The sequence below is a fragment of the Elaeis guineensis genome, chromosome 5 (assembly GCF_000442705.2).
Source record: "Elaeis guineensis isolate ETL-2024a chromosome 5, EG11, whole genome shotgun sequence".
Classification (NCBI taxonomy): domain Eukaryota; kingdom Viridiplantae; phylum Streptophyta; class Magnoliopsida; order Arecales; family Arecaceae; genus Elaeis; species Elaeis guineensis.
Window position 1 is genome coordinate 9736238 of NC_025997.2, and position 18603 is coordinate 9754840.

General features: G+C 38.6%; 1 protein-coding gene across 1 annotated transcript; it reads left to right on the forward strand.

Moving 5' to 3' along the window:
• The first annotated feature begins 15022 nt into the window (after positions 1 to 15022).
• LOC105044846 (receptor-like protein kinase FERONIA) lies at positions 15023 to 18568 on the forward strand. Its single transcript, XM_010922882.4, has 2 exons — positions 15023 to 15172; positions 15349 to 18568. Exon 2 carries the CDS (start codon positions 15636 to 15638, stop codon positions 18318 to 18320), a length of 2685 nt encoding a protein of 894 aa, XP_010921184.2. The 5' UTR covers positions 15023 to 15172; positions 15349 to 15635; the 3' UTR covers positions 18321 to 18568.
• The last annotated feature ends 35 nt before the right edge of the window (positions 18569 to 18603 follow it).

Genomic DNA, 18603 nt, shown 5'->3' on the forward strand with positions numbered 1-18603 from the left:
ACAATCCATCGGTCAGAATCTCATCAACATCGATATTCCATTGTGGCCTTATAAATTTGGTCTCCACTCGTCGAAGGTACATAGAGCAGAACGTCAGACATTCATTCATAACATGTGCCTTTGCTATTGAACCTTCAGGCCGTGCTTTGTTAGTGACGGCACTCTTGTATTCACGCATCTCCCTATTCAATAAATTATCAATTGATATCACATATAATAAGAATACAATAATGAATAATAAATATTACAATATCATGCAATTACCTTTCAATTGGGTACATCCATCTTGTATGTACTGGCCCACCCAATCTAGCCTCATGTGGAAGATGAACAGAAAGATGCACCATGATATCAAAGAAGGCGGGAGGGAATATCATCTCGAGCTTACAGAGAGTAATGATAATCTTCTTCTCCAATATGTCAATCTGACTTCATCTCAATGTCTTCGCACATAAGTCCCGAAAATAAGTTTCCAGATCAAGTAACGCATCACACACATTATCCGGCAACAATCCGCGCAAACCAACTGGGAGCACATGCTGTAGAAGTACATTGCAATCATGACTTTTCATCCCGACGATCTTCCCATCTTTCGACTTGATGCACCGTTTCAAGTTTGAGGCGTATCCATCAGGAAACCTCACTGATCTCAAATATGAAAGAAATTGATTTCCCTCTCTTCGATTCAGTGTATAACATGCCAATGGCTTCACCAGCCTATCCCCTCGTCGAATCAAATGTAATTCCTTTCTAATCCGCATATCCTCTAAGTCAAGACGAGCCTTCACGGTATCCTTCGTTCTTCCTTCGATATTGAGAATGGTATAAAATACATTATCAAATATATTCTTTTCAATATGCATGACGTCAAGATTATGTCGAAGAAGAAGCGTTTTCCAATATGGAAGATCAAACAACTAGCTCTTTTTTTGCCAATTTTTGATACTTGTTCGCACCCCTACTTGGCTGGCCAGACCCTTACCAAATATGACATCCTGTGGATTTGGTAACTGATTTAAAATATTGTCCGTAAACCAGAATCTTGGCTGCGCACGTCATTCATACTTGCCATTGAACTTAAGACTTCTCCTCCATCCATGATCATCTGGCAAGAAACGTCGATGGCCGATAAAATAAATCTTTCCACGAATACGGTCCGATGTAATATCATCGTTACAAGTTGGGCATGCTTCATACCCTTTTGTACACCATCCAGAAATATCGCCATATGTAGGAAAATCGTTAACTGTCCAAAGCAATGCTGCATGCATACGAAAGATGCCTCCTACAATATGATCATATATTTCGCATCCTTCTTCCCACAAATATTGTAACTCTTCGATCAATGGCTTTAAAAATATGTCTATGTCTCTTCCAGGGGCACGGAGACCCAGGATCAACAAGGCCAATAGATTAAAAGGTGATTTCATGCACTTCCATGGTGGTAAATTATAAGGAAATACCATAACAGGCCACATACTATAAGCAGTACTAAGATTACCATATGGATTAAATCAGTCTGTTGCCAACCCCAGCCTGACATTTCGTGAATCAGCTGTAAACCATGGATGTTCACGATCAAAATGTTTCCATGCATCTCCATCTGATGGATGTCTCATGACATCATCGTCCATATTATTTACCTCCTTATGCCATCGCATGTCACAAGCAGTATGCCTCGACATGAACAATCAACGCAATCGTGGTGTAATCGAAAAGTACCGCAAAATCTTACATGGTATTTTCTTTTTCTTCTTATCCTTACCACGACTTTCTTTCCATCTGCTTGAATGACAAATTGGACATGCTTGTAGATCTTGTTTATCCTTCCGAAACAGAACACAATCATTCGGACATGCATGTATCTTTTCACAGCGTAGGCCCAAGTCATCGACTCCCAAACCGAGTCCTTTCAATAATTTTTTGGCTTCATAATGACTTGACGGAAGTAACTCTCCCTCTGGCAGTAAGTCCTTCAAAAATTTGAGCAACCAATTAAACGAGTTGTTTGACCACTTACCAAGTGTCTTCATGTGTAATAACTTTATTACGGCGGACAACAGAGAGTACTTCTTACAACCAGGATAAACATCACTTTGTGCATCTCTTAATAGATGCTCGAATCTATCATTTATAGATATATTACTGTCCTCTTCAGCTTTTTGTCTCGGAATGGAATGCTGATGTTCTGCTCTCGCTTCTACATTTACTTCAAATAATTCCGGATGAAGATCCTCTAAAATTTCTCTATCTTCTTCACCAAGTGTTTGTCTTTCACGACTGCATGATCCACCGACTGACGACGGATTTATGGGACTCCTGGACAACATGTTCGAGCTAGTCGGCAAATCTTCACCATGACAAGTCCATCTCTTGTAAGTCACATCTATACCGTGTTCGTATAAATGATTCTGAATGTCCGATAAGGTATACCAAAATAAATTCCTACATCGACGACATGGACAACGAGCTTTCTCATCTTCTCTAGTATGATTGGACGCCACATTCATAAAAGTCGTCACACCCGTAATATACTCAGGACAGAACTTATCACGCAAAGACATCCAACCACGATCCATACCTACATATTTATGATGCAAACTATACAATCAATTTTATGTAATAATAGTTGACTAACGCCTTATATCTCCTACCTATAGGGTGATGGTCCTATTCCATTCAGGAACGTAAGAATTTAATATTGCAATACATGTCTTGTATACCAAAAAAATTTCGGCAGCATTTTGACGCAGTTCTCCAGATACACAAGTATTAAAATTGTGCTATGTATCCAGAGAACATGATCGAAAATACCGACAAAACTCTGCGATATAGAAGCACATGTGTTGCAATATTAAATTCATTCACGTGCCCAAACTGTCCACGAGGACAATTCGAGAATAGTGTGTAAAGCACCAATATTTTTTTCATAAAAAAAAATATTGGTTTATGCACGCTATCCTCGAATGAAAATTCTAAGGCTTATAAATTTGTTATGCTACAATTAATATATTATTATTAAAAAAATTTATTTTTAAAATATTTTTAAATCATGATTAAAATTAATTATATCAAATAAATAATTATATCTAACATTATATCTAATTACTAAAATAATAAATAATTATTTTTAATGACTAAAATTTATTAAAAAAATTAAAAATATATATAAAATAAAAAATGGTTTCACCTTCAACTCTTCCGTGAGCAGTGATGGTGACAGTGACGGCAACCGGCGGTGGTGGCCCAGCGGCGGCGCGGCGGTGGCGGCCCGGCGGCGACGCGGCGGCGGCGGCGGCGGCCCTACGAAAACAAACAAACCAGACTGAGAAAGAAAATGAGGGAGAGAGACAGGGGATGGATGGGTCGACCAGCGGCGACTGCCTTGCAGACGCTGCGGTGGCGGGGGACGGGAGGCCGAAGCGGCAGGCGGCGGCGGGGGACGGGAGAGGGTAGGAGGCACTCGAGGACCTTGAGCTTGGGGAGGAGATTGGAGGGGACGTTGGTGGCGAGGACAGTAGGGCGGCGACGGACGAAGACGTGGAGCTGGCGGGGGGAGAGGCCGGCGTGGCGGCGGAGGAAGGCGAGGACGGCGTCAGGCTTGTCGGGGGTGGTGATGTGGAGGAGGGATTTGGAGGCGACGAGGGCCTTATCCTTGGAGTAGCCCAGACGAGGAGGAGGTAGTCATTTCGGCGGCGGCCGGCGAGGAAGAATAGGAGGAAAGTATGGAAGGAGGAGGAAAGGGAGGGAGGAGAGGTGGCCGCCACCTTCGTTTCATGGATTGGAGGGTTAGGGTTTCGAGGGATTGGAGGGAACCGGAGGGAAGGAGGCAGAGAAGAGGAAGGATTCGGTGCGCGGAGGAGAGGGTGGCGAGGCGGGAGGGAGATGGCCGGCGCGCTGGGAGGTGGGCTCGATCAGCGACGGGGGGCGGGCTTGAGCGGCGACGGTGGCGGGGAGGGAGGGCTCGACGGCGGTGGGGAGGGAGAGAGAGAGAGGATGGTGGCGGGGAGGGAGAGGACTTACCGGGAAGGACGACCGGCGATCGGGGAAGGAGGACTGTCGTCGGAGATTGGGGAGGGAGAAAATTTGGATGACCGCGGCGGAGATCGGGGAGGGAGAAATCAACAGGGTTTTTTTTAATTAGGACAGAATATCAAAGGTTTTTTTTAATTAAAAAATATTTAGCGACGAAATACATTCGTTGCTAAAAATAAATATTCTGTCACAAAAAAATATATTTTTTGCAACAAAAATATTTTTGTCGCAAATGATTAATTTTTGGCAACGAAAATTTAATTTCGTCGCAAATGATCGGGAAATCAAGTTTCTCGCAACGAAACAAATATTTCATCGCATAAAATCCAATTTTTTGCGACGTAATTATTTTCGTCGCAAAAAAAAATTTTAGCAACGAAAAATTTTTCCGTCGCCAAAAAAAAAAAATTTTTGCGATGAAAAAACTTTCGTCGCTAAAAATCAATTCTAGCAACGAAATTTAAATTATTATCGCAAAATATTCAAAATTTTTTCAATAAAATAAAATTTAGCGACGCAATAGTTTCGTCGCTAAATATAAATAAAATTGATTGCAAAAGCCTTTCTTTTTAGCAATGAAATATCAATTTTGTCGTAAAAAATATAATTTTTTGACGACAAATTTTTTTTTGTCGCAAAAAATAAATTTTTAACTACGAAAAAAAAATATTTCATCGTCACAAAAATTATTTTTTGCAACGAAAAAAAATTTCATCACTAAAAATCAACTTCTAGCAATAAAAATAAAAATTTCGTTGCAAAAGATATAACTTTTTGCAACGTAATTTTTTTCGTCGCAAATACCTAATTTTTGAGGACGAAATTTAAATTTCGTTGCAAAAGCTTACTTTTTTGCGACGAAATATATTTCGTCGCTAAAATTTCGTCGCAAAAAATCAAATTTCTTATAATATTTTTTAAAAAATAATTTATATATAAAATATAATTTTTATAACTTTATCCAATCTGATCCATCCAACATATCCCATTTAATTCTATCCGTTCTATCTCGCCCTCGGATTTTATACACCCTACTCTGTTACGAGACAAATAAAGGATGGATAGGAATGGTAACTTACCTGACCTATATCAAACTCATTACCATCCTTAATATTCTATCACGAATGCATTAGAAAAAAAAAAAATCATTTTTTTTTCATAAAATACTTCACAAAATTTCTACTCCTAGCATGGATTTATTTATTTGCTTTTTTTCTTAACAGAAAAGCTAGGTAACTGTCCTTGGTCCACCGACCTCCGCTTTGTAGTTGATGGATGCATTTTCCTTCTTTCACGAAATCTACTTTAATATCTTTTATTGTGGAGAAAGACTGCCCAACTGATTCCCTTAAATAACTTAGATGAGTTATGTTGGACGAAATAAAATAACTGTGACTCTTATAACGTCCAATTAGACCGAGAGGGAACAAACTCAAAAATTTATATTACATGCGACTCATATCATGCCAAGTTAACACGAGAAAGGTCAGACTTAGAAATGATTTTTCTTTTGTTGTAGAGCCAATAAGTTTTTTAAAAAAAAAAAAAATTCAGCCATGGAGAGCATCAACAACCTACACCGGCTTTTTTTGTGCAGATGCACGTAAGCATGCAATAGCTAAGGACCTGTAATTCATGCAAGCTTGTTAGACATATTTTATAATTTACAAATGGGTTCAATTACTATGTAAAAATATTTTTATATAACTAAAACATCAATTATCATTAGACAGCAATTAGAATATATTTGCTCAGTAAACATAGATTATCTATCTTTTCTCAATACATACATACATATATATATATATATATATATATATATATATATATATATATAAGTTAGGCAAAATTTATTCAAATTATTGATTATTGGAAGCTATCAGGTCTGAAATTGGTTTTATGGATTGAGCCAAGCCAGAAATAATTTATACAAAGCTATAAGAATGGTAGAAAGATCCAACAATTGAATTTCATCTTGCATGTACTATATACAAAGTTTAACAGTTAGTTACTTTTAATGTGTTATTTACAAGGAGGTTTTCCAAAGGTGTCCATTAAATTTTGCATTTATGTTTGAGAGGAGAGGTAGACTTAACTACATTTGATTGTAACTTTATTAAATCCGATCAGATTTAGATTAGATGGTGGATATCCTATATGTCATACCGTAAATTTGGGACATAATACGATTATGCGCCGTAAATTTGGGACATAATACGATTATGCTACCATGGGGCATTGCCTATAATAACCCAAATCTAACCATAATATTATTGTATACAAATTTATCTCAATAATATATAGAGCAATGGATCCAAATTCATCATCCATAAAATAATTAAATAAATATTGATTTAGAACAACTAAATCCAACATTAAATATCAAAATTTATAACTTTAAAATTCAAAAAGCCACCACCTACAAATTAATCAAATTAAGAAAAACTTCTGCTACAAAATCCATAAGCTTTTCAGCACAAACTCCAAGCCTTAACCATTCTTCAATTCTAGTGATCCTATTCGTATGGAAAAAGAAAAAAAGATGTGAACTACACAGTTTAGTAAGTAAAAATTATACTATCTTATTAGATCAAGTATAAATTTTTGCATGAATCAAAGCATCGTTTAGAATAAATAACTAATAGAATATTTCATAGTACTATATGATAAAGCAAGTCATAAAGTGAATCATGCATGTACAAGTTATCAATATTTTATAAATATGATTCTAAGTATATATTGCAAATAAAATCATAAATCATTTTTACCATTTAGCCAAGCATTGCTTAGAGATAGTCGTGCTAAAGTTTTTTATATCTGTAACAGTATTATGTTTCATAATTACCAAAACATTATGTTTTGTAGTTTATAGGCTAACTTGATACCCTTTTGTAGGATTATGTTTCATATGAAATTGATTTTGAGTGTCAATCTACCCTAACTCTAAAGGCCATACGTAACTATCTAAGAGCATTTAAAAATATTTATATTTTTTTAAAAAAATATATACGTAAGTAGCTAGAAATATACGAAATGATATGATAAGATTCATATTTCACAAGCTATCTTTATTAAAAATATTTATAGAATTATTTTTCATAACAAAACATAATTTTTATAATATATATGTTGATTCTTTATTTTTAAAAAATATGCTACTATCGATGATAAAACATATGCATGAAAAATATATGATGGTTTAAAAATTAATAAGGAGCATGAGATTTATACTTACATCTTCCATTTGAACCTCCAAAATTCACTAGACAAATCTGCTAAACATATTTAAAAAATATCAAAAATATAATTAGTTTCTATTCAATAATTTTAATAGTACTAATCAAGAGAGAGAAGAGCACGGTTGGTCGGATAACGGTGTTTGATGGCTTTGGATGGGTTGGATCTAAATAATTCAATTAATGAATCATGAAGTAGGAGTCCGATAAAGATCAAGATTCTTTGACAGAAATTATCAATAGTGGATTTCAAAGATACTTAATAAGGGTCATGGTGATCGGTGTTGTATAGATGCGGTAGTGATTCATGCTTCGTCACTGGGATCAACTTAGATCTATAGGTAAAGGAAGATGTAACTTCAATGGAGCCCATGGACCAGGGGGAAAGAGAAAGATATGAATGGAATTTTTTTTAGTAATCATAGAGGAGGAAGGCCTCTTACCATTCACAAGGAAGGAACAAAACAGGGGAAAGAGAGGGTTGTTGCATCCTTCTTGAAAAGGAAAGAGACAAGGCTGGAGGTGGTGGTCCAAAAGGAGGTAGCACACACCTATGGCAGGCAGCAGAGAGTTGCCAACGGTGATGGGAGTCTGATGAAGAAAAAATTTCAAAGACAAAGCAAACAAGGCATGGATTATTTGATAAATTTGGATGCTATCCCGGTCACTAGTGATCATGGCTCCGCCGGGGAGGATCATGGTCGAGGTTTATCAATAAGGAGCGATGGTGGTGCTGGTGGTTGAAAAAAAGGGAGAGAAGACAACCAAAAATTAGGATGGAATGGGAATTTCTCTTTTCAGTTAATTTTCAATATATCAAAGCATGCAGTGGCATTCAAAATTTAGAGAAGAAGAGTCAAGTGAATAGAAGAATGGTTAGGCCCCTACCCTAGCTCCAGCAAGCTTTATGGCCTCAATATCTTGCAGGCACAAGAATGGGATTCTAAAAACTCAAGGGAATAAGAGGGAAAAAATTGGGTTATACCCGTTGTTGGATTGTCTTAGAGTGAGGAGTTGTTAAATGTATGTACTAAAAGTCAGATTGACCAATACTTATAAATTTTTTTTAAGATATATTTTATAATATTGATTTATAAATTAATAAAGTTGAATTTATTTTCATTTAGATCTGTACTATTAAGTGTCTCTGAATCGTCCGTTGAGTTAATGGATATAATGATACATATTCTTAAGAGTTGAAAACTTGAAATATGTATCGTTATAATTAATTCATAAATTACTTTCGATCGTAGGATCATCACGGAGATGGTGTTTGATCTAGAAAAATTGGTGCACAATCAATTTTTTAGGATAGATGAATCTTGAATCTATAGTGTGTAGAGATCGGAATGAAAGTGCAAGTATTTGTGAGAAATAAGGGTACTGAGCGTGACCAAACACGAATAGTTACAATGATGTCTATCTTTTCATCAGTTACTAACTCGATACTGTGGTAGTGTGACTAGTTCTTTGACCTAAGGTGCCTCTAGAGTTGTTCATTCGATTTTAATTGATCCGATCTGATTCGACTCGATCCAATCCGAAAATCAAATAACAGACAAATGAAAGTCAAAAATCGATCTGAATAAGAGAGGAACTAAACCGAAATCGAATCGAGAATTTCGGTTTGGTTCGGTTTGATTATTTAATTTTTTATTTTTTTATTTTTAATTATCTATTTTTAATATAATATATTCAAATAATTATTATCGATTCATTATCGTTTATTATATTATATTTAATTAAATTTAGGATCTATTGAATTTATTGTTTGATAATTTCTTACATTAAAAATTAATAATTATTAAATAATGACATATTGGTAATTGATAAATGATAAATCGATAATAAACAACATATAACATTTCAAAACTCACATCTAATCTTATATATATATATATATATATATATATATATATATATATATATATATGAAAGTAGAAAGTGAGAGAAAATGGAGTGGTCAGATAAGCTATCCACATCAGCAACAAATTTTCATCCATAAATACTATGTGGATCAAAACTAATTTTTCATATGCTGCGTATTAGGACTCTTTTATCTAACCATTCTTCCAGCATCAAATGCAAGCATTATGTTATTAATGGATGGCATTGAAATCTACTTATGTCTATTTAATTAGGTGATTAAAGTCTACTATTATAGATCTTCGAAATATGAATGGACATGCTCTTACTATTCATCCAAAATATTTTTTAATAAATTATTTTTTATCACAATAAATGATGTGATTTTATAATCCGTGCACAATGCAGGATAAAAAACTAGTTATCTACAATACAAACAAGCAATCAAGCATTACAATAAATTATAACAATAGACCAAATCTAATATCCAATCATCCATCCATGTAACCAACAATTTCTTAAAACAGTAAACAATATAAATTTAAATTATGACTTCAGCTTTCAATTTGATTTTCAAATTTTTCAATTTTTAACCGAATCGAATTGAAAATTGAAATTCTTGAAAATAAAAATAAAAAATCGAACCGAACTATATTCGGTTCAATTTTTCGATTCGGTTCGGATCGATTTTCGCTCTGAAACTGAATTATGAATAGCCCTAAGTGCCTCGACTGTTCACAGTGAGATTGCTGTAGTTTGAGTACATCATAACTCAGTCTCTTAGCCATACGGAGTCTTGAGGTATAATTAGCTACAGTAAACTCAGTGTAGGAATAGGATATGTATCAAGATGGGATCTATCGATCTTGATAGATGAGTAGTCTTATATAGATCATGAGGTTGAGTCTTAAAGCCCATGGCTATGGCAATATAAAAAAATAGAAAGGTATTTCTATTAGATTTCACATTAGATTCGAGTCAATTGACTCTAACATATGACAAGAATTAGGTTTGACAAGTTATCCTTAACTTATATCTTATCGAAACTCATGATAGAAGAATCGAATCATATGATAATTATACCTAGAGATTCATCATTTAGTTTTGCTGGGTTGCCATCACAAACTGCTAGATCTCACTGATGGATTGTAAGACTAATTAAGAATCATTTTGATGATCAACGATGCTTAATTGGTTGAATTGAAAAGAGTTCTGATCCATTGAAAAGAGTTTCGATGATATTACTGATAGAGATCATAATATATCTCACTATCAGACAGAGTTAGACCTATGAGATCACACAAACAAAGATTTTGGTCTAGAATTGCACAATTGGGCTAAGTGTATCTAATTGGATTAGGATTAATTAAGTCCTAGCATTGGGTTTAAGGAAGCTATGTTAGCATATGGTTAAACTCATTTTCTCCTACTTGATTTAGGTTCTCTATTGAATAGGATTTGACCAAATCCAAGCGAGCTCATTTTGGGCAACAAGAGTTGGAGTCACTGAAGCAAGTCTTGCATGTAAAAATTAAATGATGGAGAACTATTGGTGCCCTACATTTTTCATCATGAATTTTCTTCACAGAAAGGATGGTTGGCACCGTACTTTTCTATGTGAAATATACTATTGGCACCCCACATTTTTCATCATAATTTTTTTTTGTAGAAAAGATAGTTGGAACCCCACTTTTCTATGTGAAATATTCAGGAGAGATTAGATGGGATGCCCCAAATGGATGAGATCAAAAGGGGTGCCACCTTATGGATAAGAAGAAAGGATAGGGATAAAGCTCATTTGAATTTGAAGAGTTCAAATTTAATTAAAGATGATAAGGATAAGAAGAAAGTGGTTATATCTGAATTCAAATTCAGATTTGAATTTGAATTTGAATTTGAAGCTTTCGAATTTGAATAAGAGAGGATTGACTTGGGTGACAACAATCCTTATCCCTTGCACTCGCCACATCTGAATTCCCCAATGATTTTGTGCGACAAAATGAGGGGAGAAATCAAATGAGGCAGTACCTTGGCAGAGTCCTTCTGCTTTAAGGCATTTGATCCAATCAAATGTCTGTAAAAGGGTCCCTGTCAAACGGTTTAACACTAGTGCTCATCCTAAGAAATTCTCCACACCTCCTCTCCTCTTCTCTTCTCCATGCCATCTCCTCTCTCCTTCCTGATCTCTGATCCTCTCTCACATCCAAAGGTGTTGGGCGTTCCATCTGGTGGTCCCGAAGTGTTGAGATCTATCCGATCTACGTGACGAAATAAGAAGGCTACGAACAAGCACTGAGCGAAATCCTATCGGAGATCAGATTCAAAGCTGATATAGGAGCTTGCAGATCCATTTAGGAGTAGATGGATCGAAGATGGAGAAAGCATTCTAGTCTGAGCCTGAGTGAATATTTATAGAGATCGGGTACGTACACGGTTCAACAATGAACCTCGAATCCATGGATCATCGGATTGTAGAGTTCTTCTACCCGCACAAGATGATGTAATCATTTTAATATTCTGATTTAAGTTATTTAAATATTTATTTTCTTCTATTCTAGATGCATGATCGATCTGGCTACGATCGAAATCAGATCTCGATCGGATCGCATGTTGGATTGAAAAGTTTTTGAATTTCGCTATACTCTGTTCTGATTGATCAGGCATGTGGTCTTTCCTTCAGGGGAAAGCTCTATTCATTGACAAGCCCAAAGACTCTGACGGCCCCGGGTCTCCGACTCCTAGTTGGAGTTGTTGGGGAAAAAGAAAGAAAGAAAGACTCCCAATGAAAATCTTTTATCCATCACATGCAAGGCATGCCCAGCTTCAATTAGACCGAGCTAAATCCTTGTCAAATCAATTAAGTGGACTAGGCCCTAACCAAATCGTCACGCTATATTAATGATTCAAACCATTGGATGTGATTTATTATCTCAAAAATGCTTACTTATAAAAAATTATCTAATTCTGAAGATTCCTAACCTACACATTAAGTAGTTAAGAAATTGAATAGTTTAAATAATATTAAAATATATATATATATTTACTACTTAATATATAAAATAGGGGTAAAGGTGGCAATCAGATCGGTCATAAATGGATCAGGTCAGATGCGGATCGGATCAGAAAATATCAAAATTGAATCCAATTTATTTATTAAATAGGTCAAATTTTCAAATCGAAACCTGACCTATTTAATAAACAGATCACCCGACCTGATCTGTTTAACCTATTTATTAAACAGTTAATATGTTTAACCGATCCGATCCAATTCATGTAATCTATTTATTATTTAATATATTTATTAGATGAACAATCAGTTTAACCAATCCAACCCAATCCATTTAACCTATTTATTGTCGTGTGCTATGATTTTCATTAGAAAAAACAAAGATTAAGATGAATTCAATTTTCTGAGAATAACCTAGGTGAATGTTTGTGCATATTTGTGCATGAATTCAATTTTATCACATCTGTTGGTGCATGTTTGTGCATGACAGCATGAGTTCATGAATGCCTAAAGTATGTAAGATATTGAAGATACAATATTTGTAAGTTTGTTCTTGTTTTGGCAGCCATATTCATGATCATGTTCAATAGAAACCTTTGAACAACCCATAATCTTAAAAAGCAGCATATTAAAGTGATATAACTATCAAAAATCATACTTACATAATCCAGAGGAGACATGTTTTCCAAGCTGCAAACAGCACGCACTCCAAGCTCCAATAACAGTGGGAATACTCTAACAAAGAAAGTTTATATTAACCATCAAAAAATTAAATAGCTAGAACATCAAAAAAAAAAAAAAAAGAAAAGAAAAAGAAAGAGGAGGCTCAGATTTAATGTTTCATTTATAACTAAATCAAAATGACAACAATCGGTTGTCTGTAGAAGAAAGCCATTCACGATTGTTGCTGTTAGAAATAATTAAATCAGCAAAAAGATATTTCAAAATCATCATAGCTTCCCTATACAAATCTTAAAACAAACTTCTGCACATAAGCCATACTGCATATTTTGACATCTAGCATAAAAAATAAAAATAAAAAAAACAAACTGATCTATTAATCAAGACCAAAAAATAAAAACAACTCCAAATTGATTTGCTAATCAAGATCAAGACTAAAAAATAACTCCAAACTGATCTGCTAATCAAGACAAAGACCAAAAAATAACTCCAAGACATCAGAAAATCAGCAGATCTAGTAACCAAGACCAAAAAACAGATCTAGTAACCAAAAGATCTAGTAACCAAGACCAAAAAATAACTCCAAACTAATCATCAATAAAGCTACAACCAACCTCATCAGATCTAACACGGCAAAGTTCCCAAGACATCAGTAGTATCAGTAGTATCATCCCCATCAGAAAATAATTTACGAAACAAAACCCCAAGAAAACAATCGAAAAATCGGATAAAAACACCATATTTGTGGGAAAAAATACAGACCCGAACGAAAAGAAGCACGGATCAAAACAAACGGAATAGGAATCATAAGATGCTCTCATCTGGAAGTGAAATAGAGAAAAAAATGCAAGCAAAAAATAACCCATTTCTCATGACTTTTTCGGAGTAGAGTTGTGGAGCCCGAAGGAGGACCACCACTTCTCACGGCTATGGAAATCCTAGAGCCTTGACTACAACTTCTCCTTCCCCTCGTCCAGTGGAGGACCGAAGGAGGAAAAGAAAATCCTAAAGTGTCGAGTAGAGAATGAGATGGGATGAAAAAATGGAATGGGACTGAAGTAGAACAGAACCGGCAGGGGGTCACAAAAATATTGAATGACTCCGACCGAACTCCTTCCCCTTGTCTAGTGGAGGATCGAAGGAGGAAAAGGAAGCCCTAGAGCATCGGGAGTAGAGAACGAGATGGGATGAAAAAATGAAATGGGACCAAAGTAGAGTGGAACTGGCAGGGAGTCACAGAAATATCGAATGACATCTATCGAACCCTAAAGCCCTTAAGCCTTAAAGGTCTCCAGCTGTCAGCCTGTTATGGATTAAACGGGTTTAACTCGATCCGATCCATTTATTAAATGGATTAAACGAATCAACTTTCTGAAATCTGAATCCGATCTGATTATTAAACGGGTTAAACAAATCGATTCGTTGACGATCCGATTCTATTTAATTCAAATCCAAATCTGTTTAAGATGGATCGAATGCTGGTCTGATTGACAGATCGGATCAATTTTTGTCATCTCTAAATAAAAATATCTAAATAATATAATTTTTAATATATAATTAGTTTAAAAATAATAAATTATATCATCAATATAGGATTTTCTTAGTATGATGGAGATTTGAATGGATAAGTATTTTTTGGAGAGAAGCCAAGTATTTCTCCCTTTATATATATATATATATAGTGAAGGTTGACTATAGTGATTTTTTTTTTTTTTTAAGAGGAAGAGATCCGTTTACATTGGAGTTTTGGCTCACATAGTGACAGTGAAAATGAAAGCTCATCATGTTCATTAATCAAACACCCAAAAAAGACGCGTCGTTGTAAACCCTCCAGCAAGCCCCTCGTTGTCCCACGGGACTCAAACATATCTCCGTCCACGGCTCAAACAGCTACACACGTCCGTGGAACACCGTGGGCCCACGCGCAGCTTCTCCGACCCAATCCTTACGCGCCTCTCCGCCTACGACTACGAGACGATATCTCACAATCCAACGGCCAGCAGTAATCATCCGATCAACGAAATTCCACTGTGATGGACCCGATCCCACCGAACGGATCGCTGGTGCCAAGCTGGCAACCGCTGGCCGTCAGATCTTTCTCTGTCTTCCACTTGCCAGCGCGGCATTAATTTAGCTGGAGCTCCTAACCGCGTTAATTTAGGAATTAAGACAAATAATCTAACTTTATTCGAATCATTTCTTATTATCATTAGCCTTTTAATTATAATAATTAAGAAGCTAGTAATAAGTAGTGGTTGAGACCACCACTACCTGTCCCTTGTTACCTTTCGTAGCCAATCCCGCGGTTTCACCCTCTCTCCTCTTTTCGTCTCTCGGAGCGTCTCAGGTACTCCTTTGCTTCTCCTTTTTCTTCCCGCTCCGGATTTAGGATTTTTATAGCATATATTATTGGATTTCTGTTAATTTTAGTCGATTCGTTCCTATTTTTTTTTGTGGTTTTTCGGTGGCTGAATCGTTCATTTCTTCGTGGATCTTGTTTTTTTTTTTTTTTTTTTTGCGCAGTTATTTCCGGTTGGATCTCCTACTCTGCTATTATTTTGGCTGAATTGAAGTGCTGATTTCCTGCTAGAAATCGTTGGCCCCCTCCCTAAAGTCGTTGTCAAAGATCCGATCTTGTCCGATCTAGGTTTTTCACCATGGATCGATACCCTAGCTTCATAAAGATCCGATCTTCTTCCATTTTGTGAACTTTTAGCTTGCTAAATTCTTCTTCTCCGTGTAGTTCTCAGTAAAAACCCTGATCTTAGCTCACAAAGTTTCGGGTTTTCTAAAAGACTTGATTTTTCGTCATGAGGAGAAATCGAGCTTTACCTCCCATCCTTCTCTGTGCTGTCTTCTTCTTCTTGTTGGCCGTCGGCAAGATCTCGGCGGCCGACAGCAGCAACAGCACCTACCAACCCCGGGACAAGATCCTCCTCAACTGCGGTTTCTCCGGGACAGCCAACGACACCGACGGCCGCACCTGGACCGGCGACGCCGCCTCCAAGTATGCCCCCTCCATGAACAGCGCCGCCGTCAACGTCACCTCCCAGGACTCGGTCCCGCAAGTCCCCTACTTGACTGGCCGGGTCTTCACCTCCCCTTACACCTACACCTTCCCCCTCGGTGCTGGCCGGAAATTCATTCGCCTTTACTTCTACCCTTCCAACTACTCCACCCACGCCGCCTCCGATGCCTTCTTTACCGTCACCGCGGATTCCTACACCCTCCTCCAAAACTTCAGCGCCTACCTCACCGCCGGTGCCCTTAACTACGCCTACCTCGTCCGCGAATTCTCCGTCAACGTCTCCTCCAGTGGCCTCAAGCTCACCTTCACCCCTTCTACCGATCACCACAATTCTTATGCCTTTGTTAATGGTATCGAGATTGTCTCGATCCCTGATGACATCTTTACCCCCGTCAATGCATTGCTTGTTGGAACCAACACAGATTACACCATCGATCAGGATGGTGCTTTCGAGACCGTCTACAGGCTGAATGTGGGTGGGCAAGCCATTTCTCCCACCCAAGATTCTGGCTTGTTTCGCTCCTGGGCTGATGACACACCATACATATATGGCGCTGCATTTGGGGTCACCTACTCCAATGACCCCAATGTTTCAATTAAGTATCCGGCCACCATTCCGGAATATATCGCGCCGCCGGATGTGTACTCGACGGCACGGTCGATGGGGCCCGATCCACGCATCAATCTGAACTATAATCTCACATGGATCCTTCCAGTGGATGCTGCGTTTTACCACCTTGTGAGGCTTCATTTCTGTGAGATCCAGTACCCCATCACCAAGCCGAACCAGAGGGTCTTCGATATCTATCTCAGTAACCTGACTGCCCAACAGGGCGCCGATGTGATTGCTTGGAGCGGTGGAATTGGCATCCCAGCGTATGAGGACTATGTGCTGCTACCTCCAGGAACTGGCTCGATGGATTTGTGGGTTGCACTCCATCCTGATATTGGAGCCAAGCCAGAGTACTATGATGCTATCTTGAATGGGATGGAAGTCTTTAAGCTGCAGAACCCTAATGGAAGTCTTGCTGGACCCAATCCGGCTCCACTGCCGGAGCCAGATGTGGATATTAATAAGGCTCTCCATCACAAGACCGGCAAGTCCACGAGCAAATCCATTCCGGCGATTGCCGGCGGGGTGATCGGTGGGTTTGTGCTCCTGTTGGCTGCCTGTTTCTGCTTGTTTAGGATGTGCAAGCAAAAGAAGAAGAAGAAGAGGGGGAAGGATGCAGGCACCAGCGATGGGCCTTCGGGTTGGCTGCCGCTCTCCCTCTATGGCAACTCGCACTCAGCAGCATCAGCCAAGACGAACACAACCGGAAGCTATGCCTCGTCGCTCCCATCCAACCTCTGCCGCCACTTCTCGTTTGCAGAGATCGAGGCGGCCACCAATGGATTCGATGAAGCCCTCCTCCTCGGTGTCGGTGGTTTCGGAAAAGTCTACCGTGGGGAAGTGGATGGCGGTTCCACCAAGGTCGCCATAAAGCGTGGGAACCCAATGTCGGAGCAAGGCGTCCATGAATTCCAGACCGAGATCGAGATGCTGTCCAAGCTCCGCCACCGCCATCTCGTCTCCTTGATCGGTTACTGCGAGGAGAACTGCGAGATGATTCTGGTGTATGACTACATGGCCCATGGAACACTGCGCGAGCATCTCTACAAGACCCCGAAGCCACCCCTCCCTTGGAAGCAGCGGCTGGAGATCTGCATTGGTGCTGCTCGCGGGCTTCACTACCTCCACACTGGTGCCAAGCATACCATCATCCACCGAGATGTGAAGACCACCAACATTCTGTTGGATGAGAAATGGGTTGCAAAGGTTTCGGATTTCGGCCTTTCGAAGACCGGTCCTACTCTCGATCACACCCATGTGAGCACGGTGGTGAAGGGCAGCTTCGGCTATCTCGACCCGGAGTACTTCAGGCGGCAGCAACTTACCGAGAAATCCGATGTATACTCTTTTGGGGTTGTGTTGTTTGAGGTCCTCTGTGCTCGGCCACCTCTCAACTCGACCCTTCCAAAGGAACAAGTGAGCCTGGCCGAGTGGGCACTGCACTGCCAGAAGAAGGGCATTCTTGATCAGATCATCGATCCCTATCTCAGGGGTAGGATTGCCCCACAGTGCTTCAAGAAGTTCGCAGAGACGGCCGAGAAGTGCGTGGCCGACCAGGGAATCGAGCGGCCATCCATGGGCGATGTCCTCTGGAACCTCGAGTTTGCACTCCAGCTGCAAGAGAGTGCGGAGGAAAGCGGCTGTCTCATCGACGGTGCGACGTCGGAGGAGGGCACGCCGCTGATGATCCTGCGCAAGAAAGACCCGAGTAGTGATCCATTGGTGGAATCAAGCACAACAACAACCACAACCACCTCAATGAGCATCGGAGGGCGGAGCCTCGCAAGTGATGACACCGATGGACTGACACCAAGTGCTGTGTTCTCGCAGATCATGAACCCCAAAGGGCGGTGAGATCTGATGGTGTGGTGAGGAAAGATGAATGCCACTACAATTTATCTTGACACGGAAAGTAGCTCTCTTATTTTCCCTACGTAATTCAGTAATATTTCCTGAGTTGTGTTGTAATTTATGAGACCTTGAGATCTCCTAAATTCAATCTGATATATGACTTGTATTGATACTTCTAAGAATGTTTTCGTTGTCAGTTTCTACGATGGATATGATTATTTTCAGAATAAGAGTAGGTGTTGGCAACCCCAGCATATGTTGTCATTCAGTGATGTGGTTGGACTGG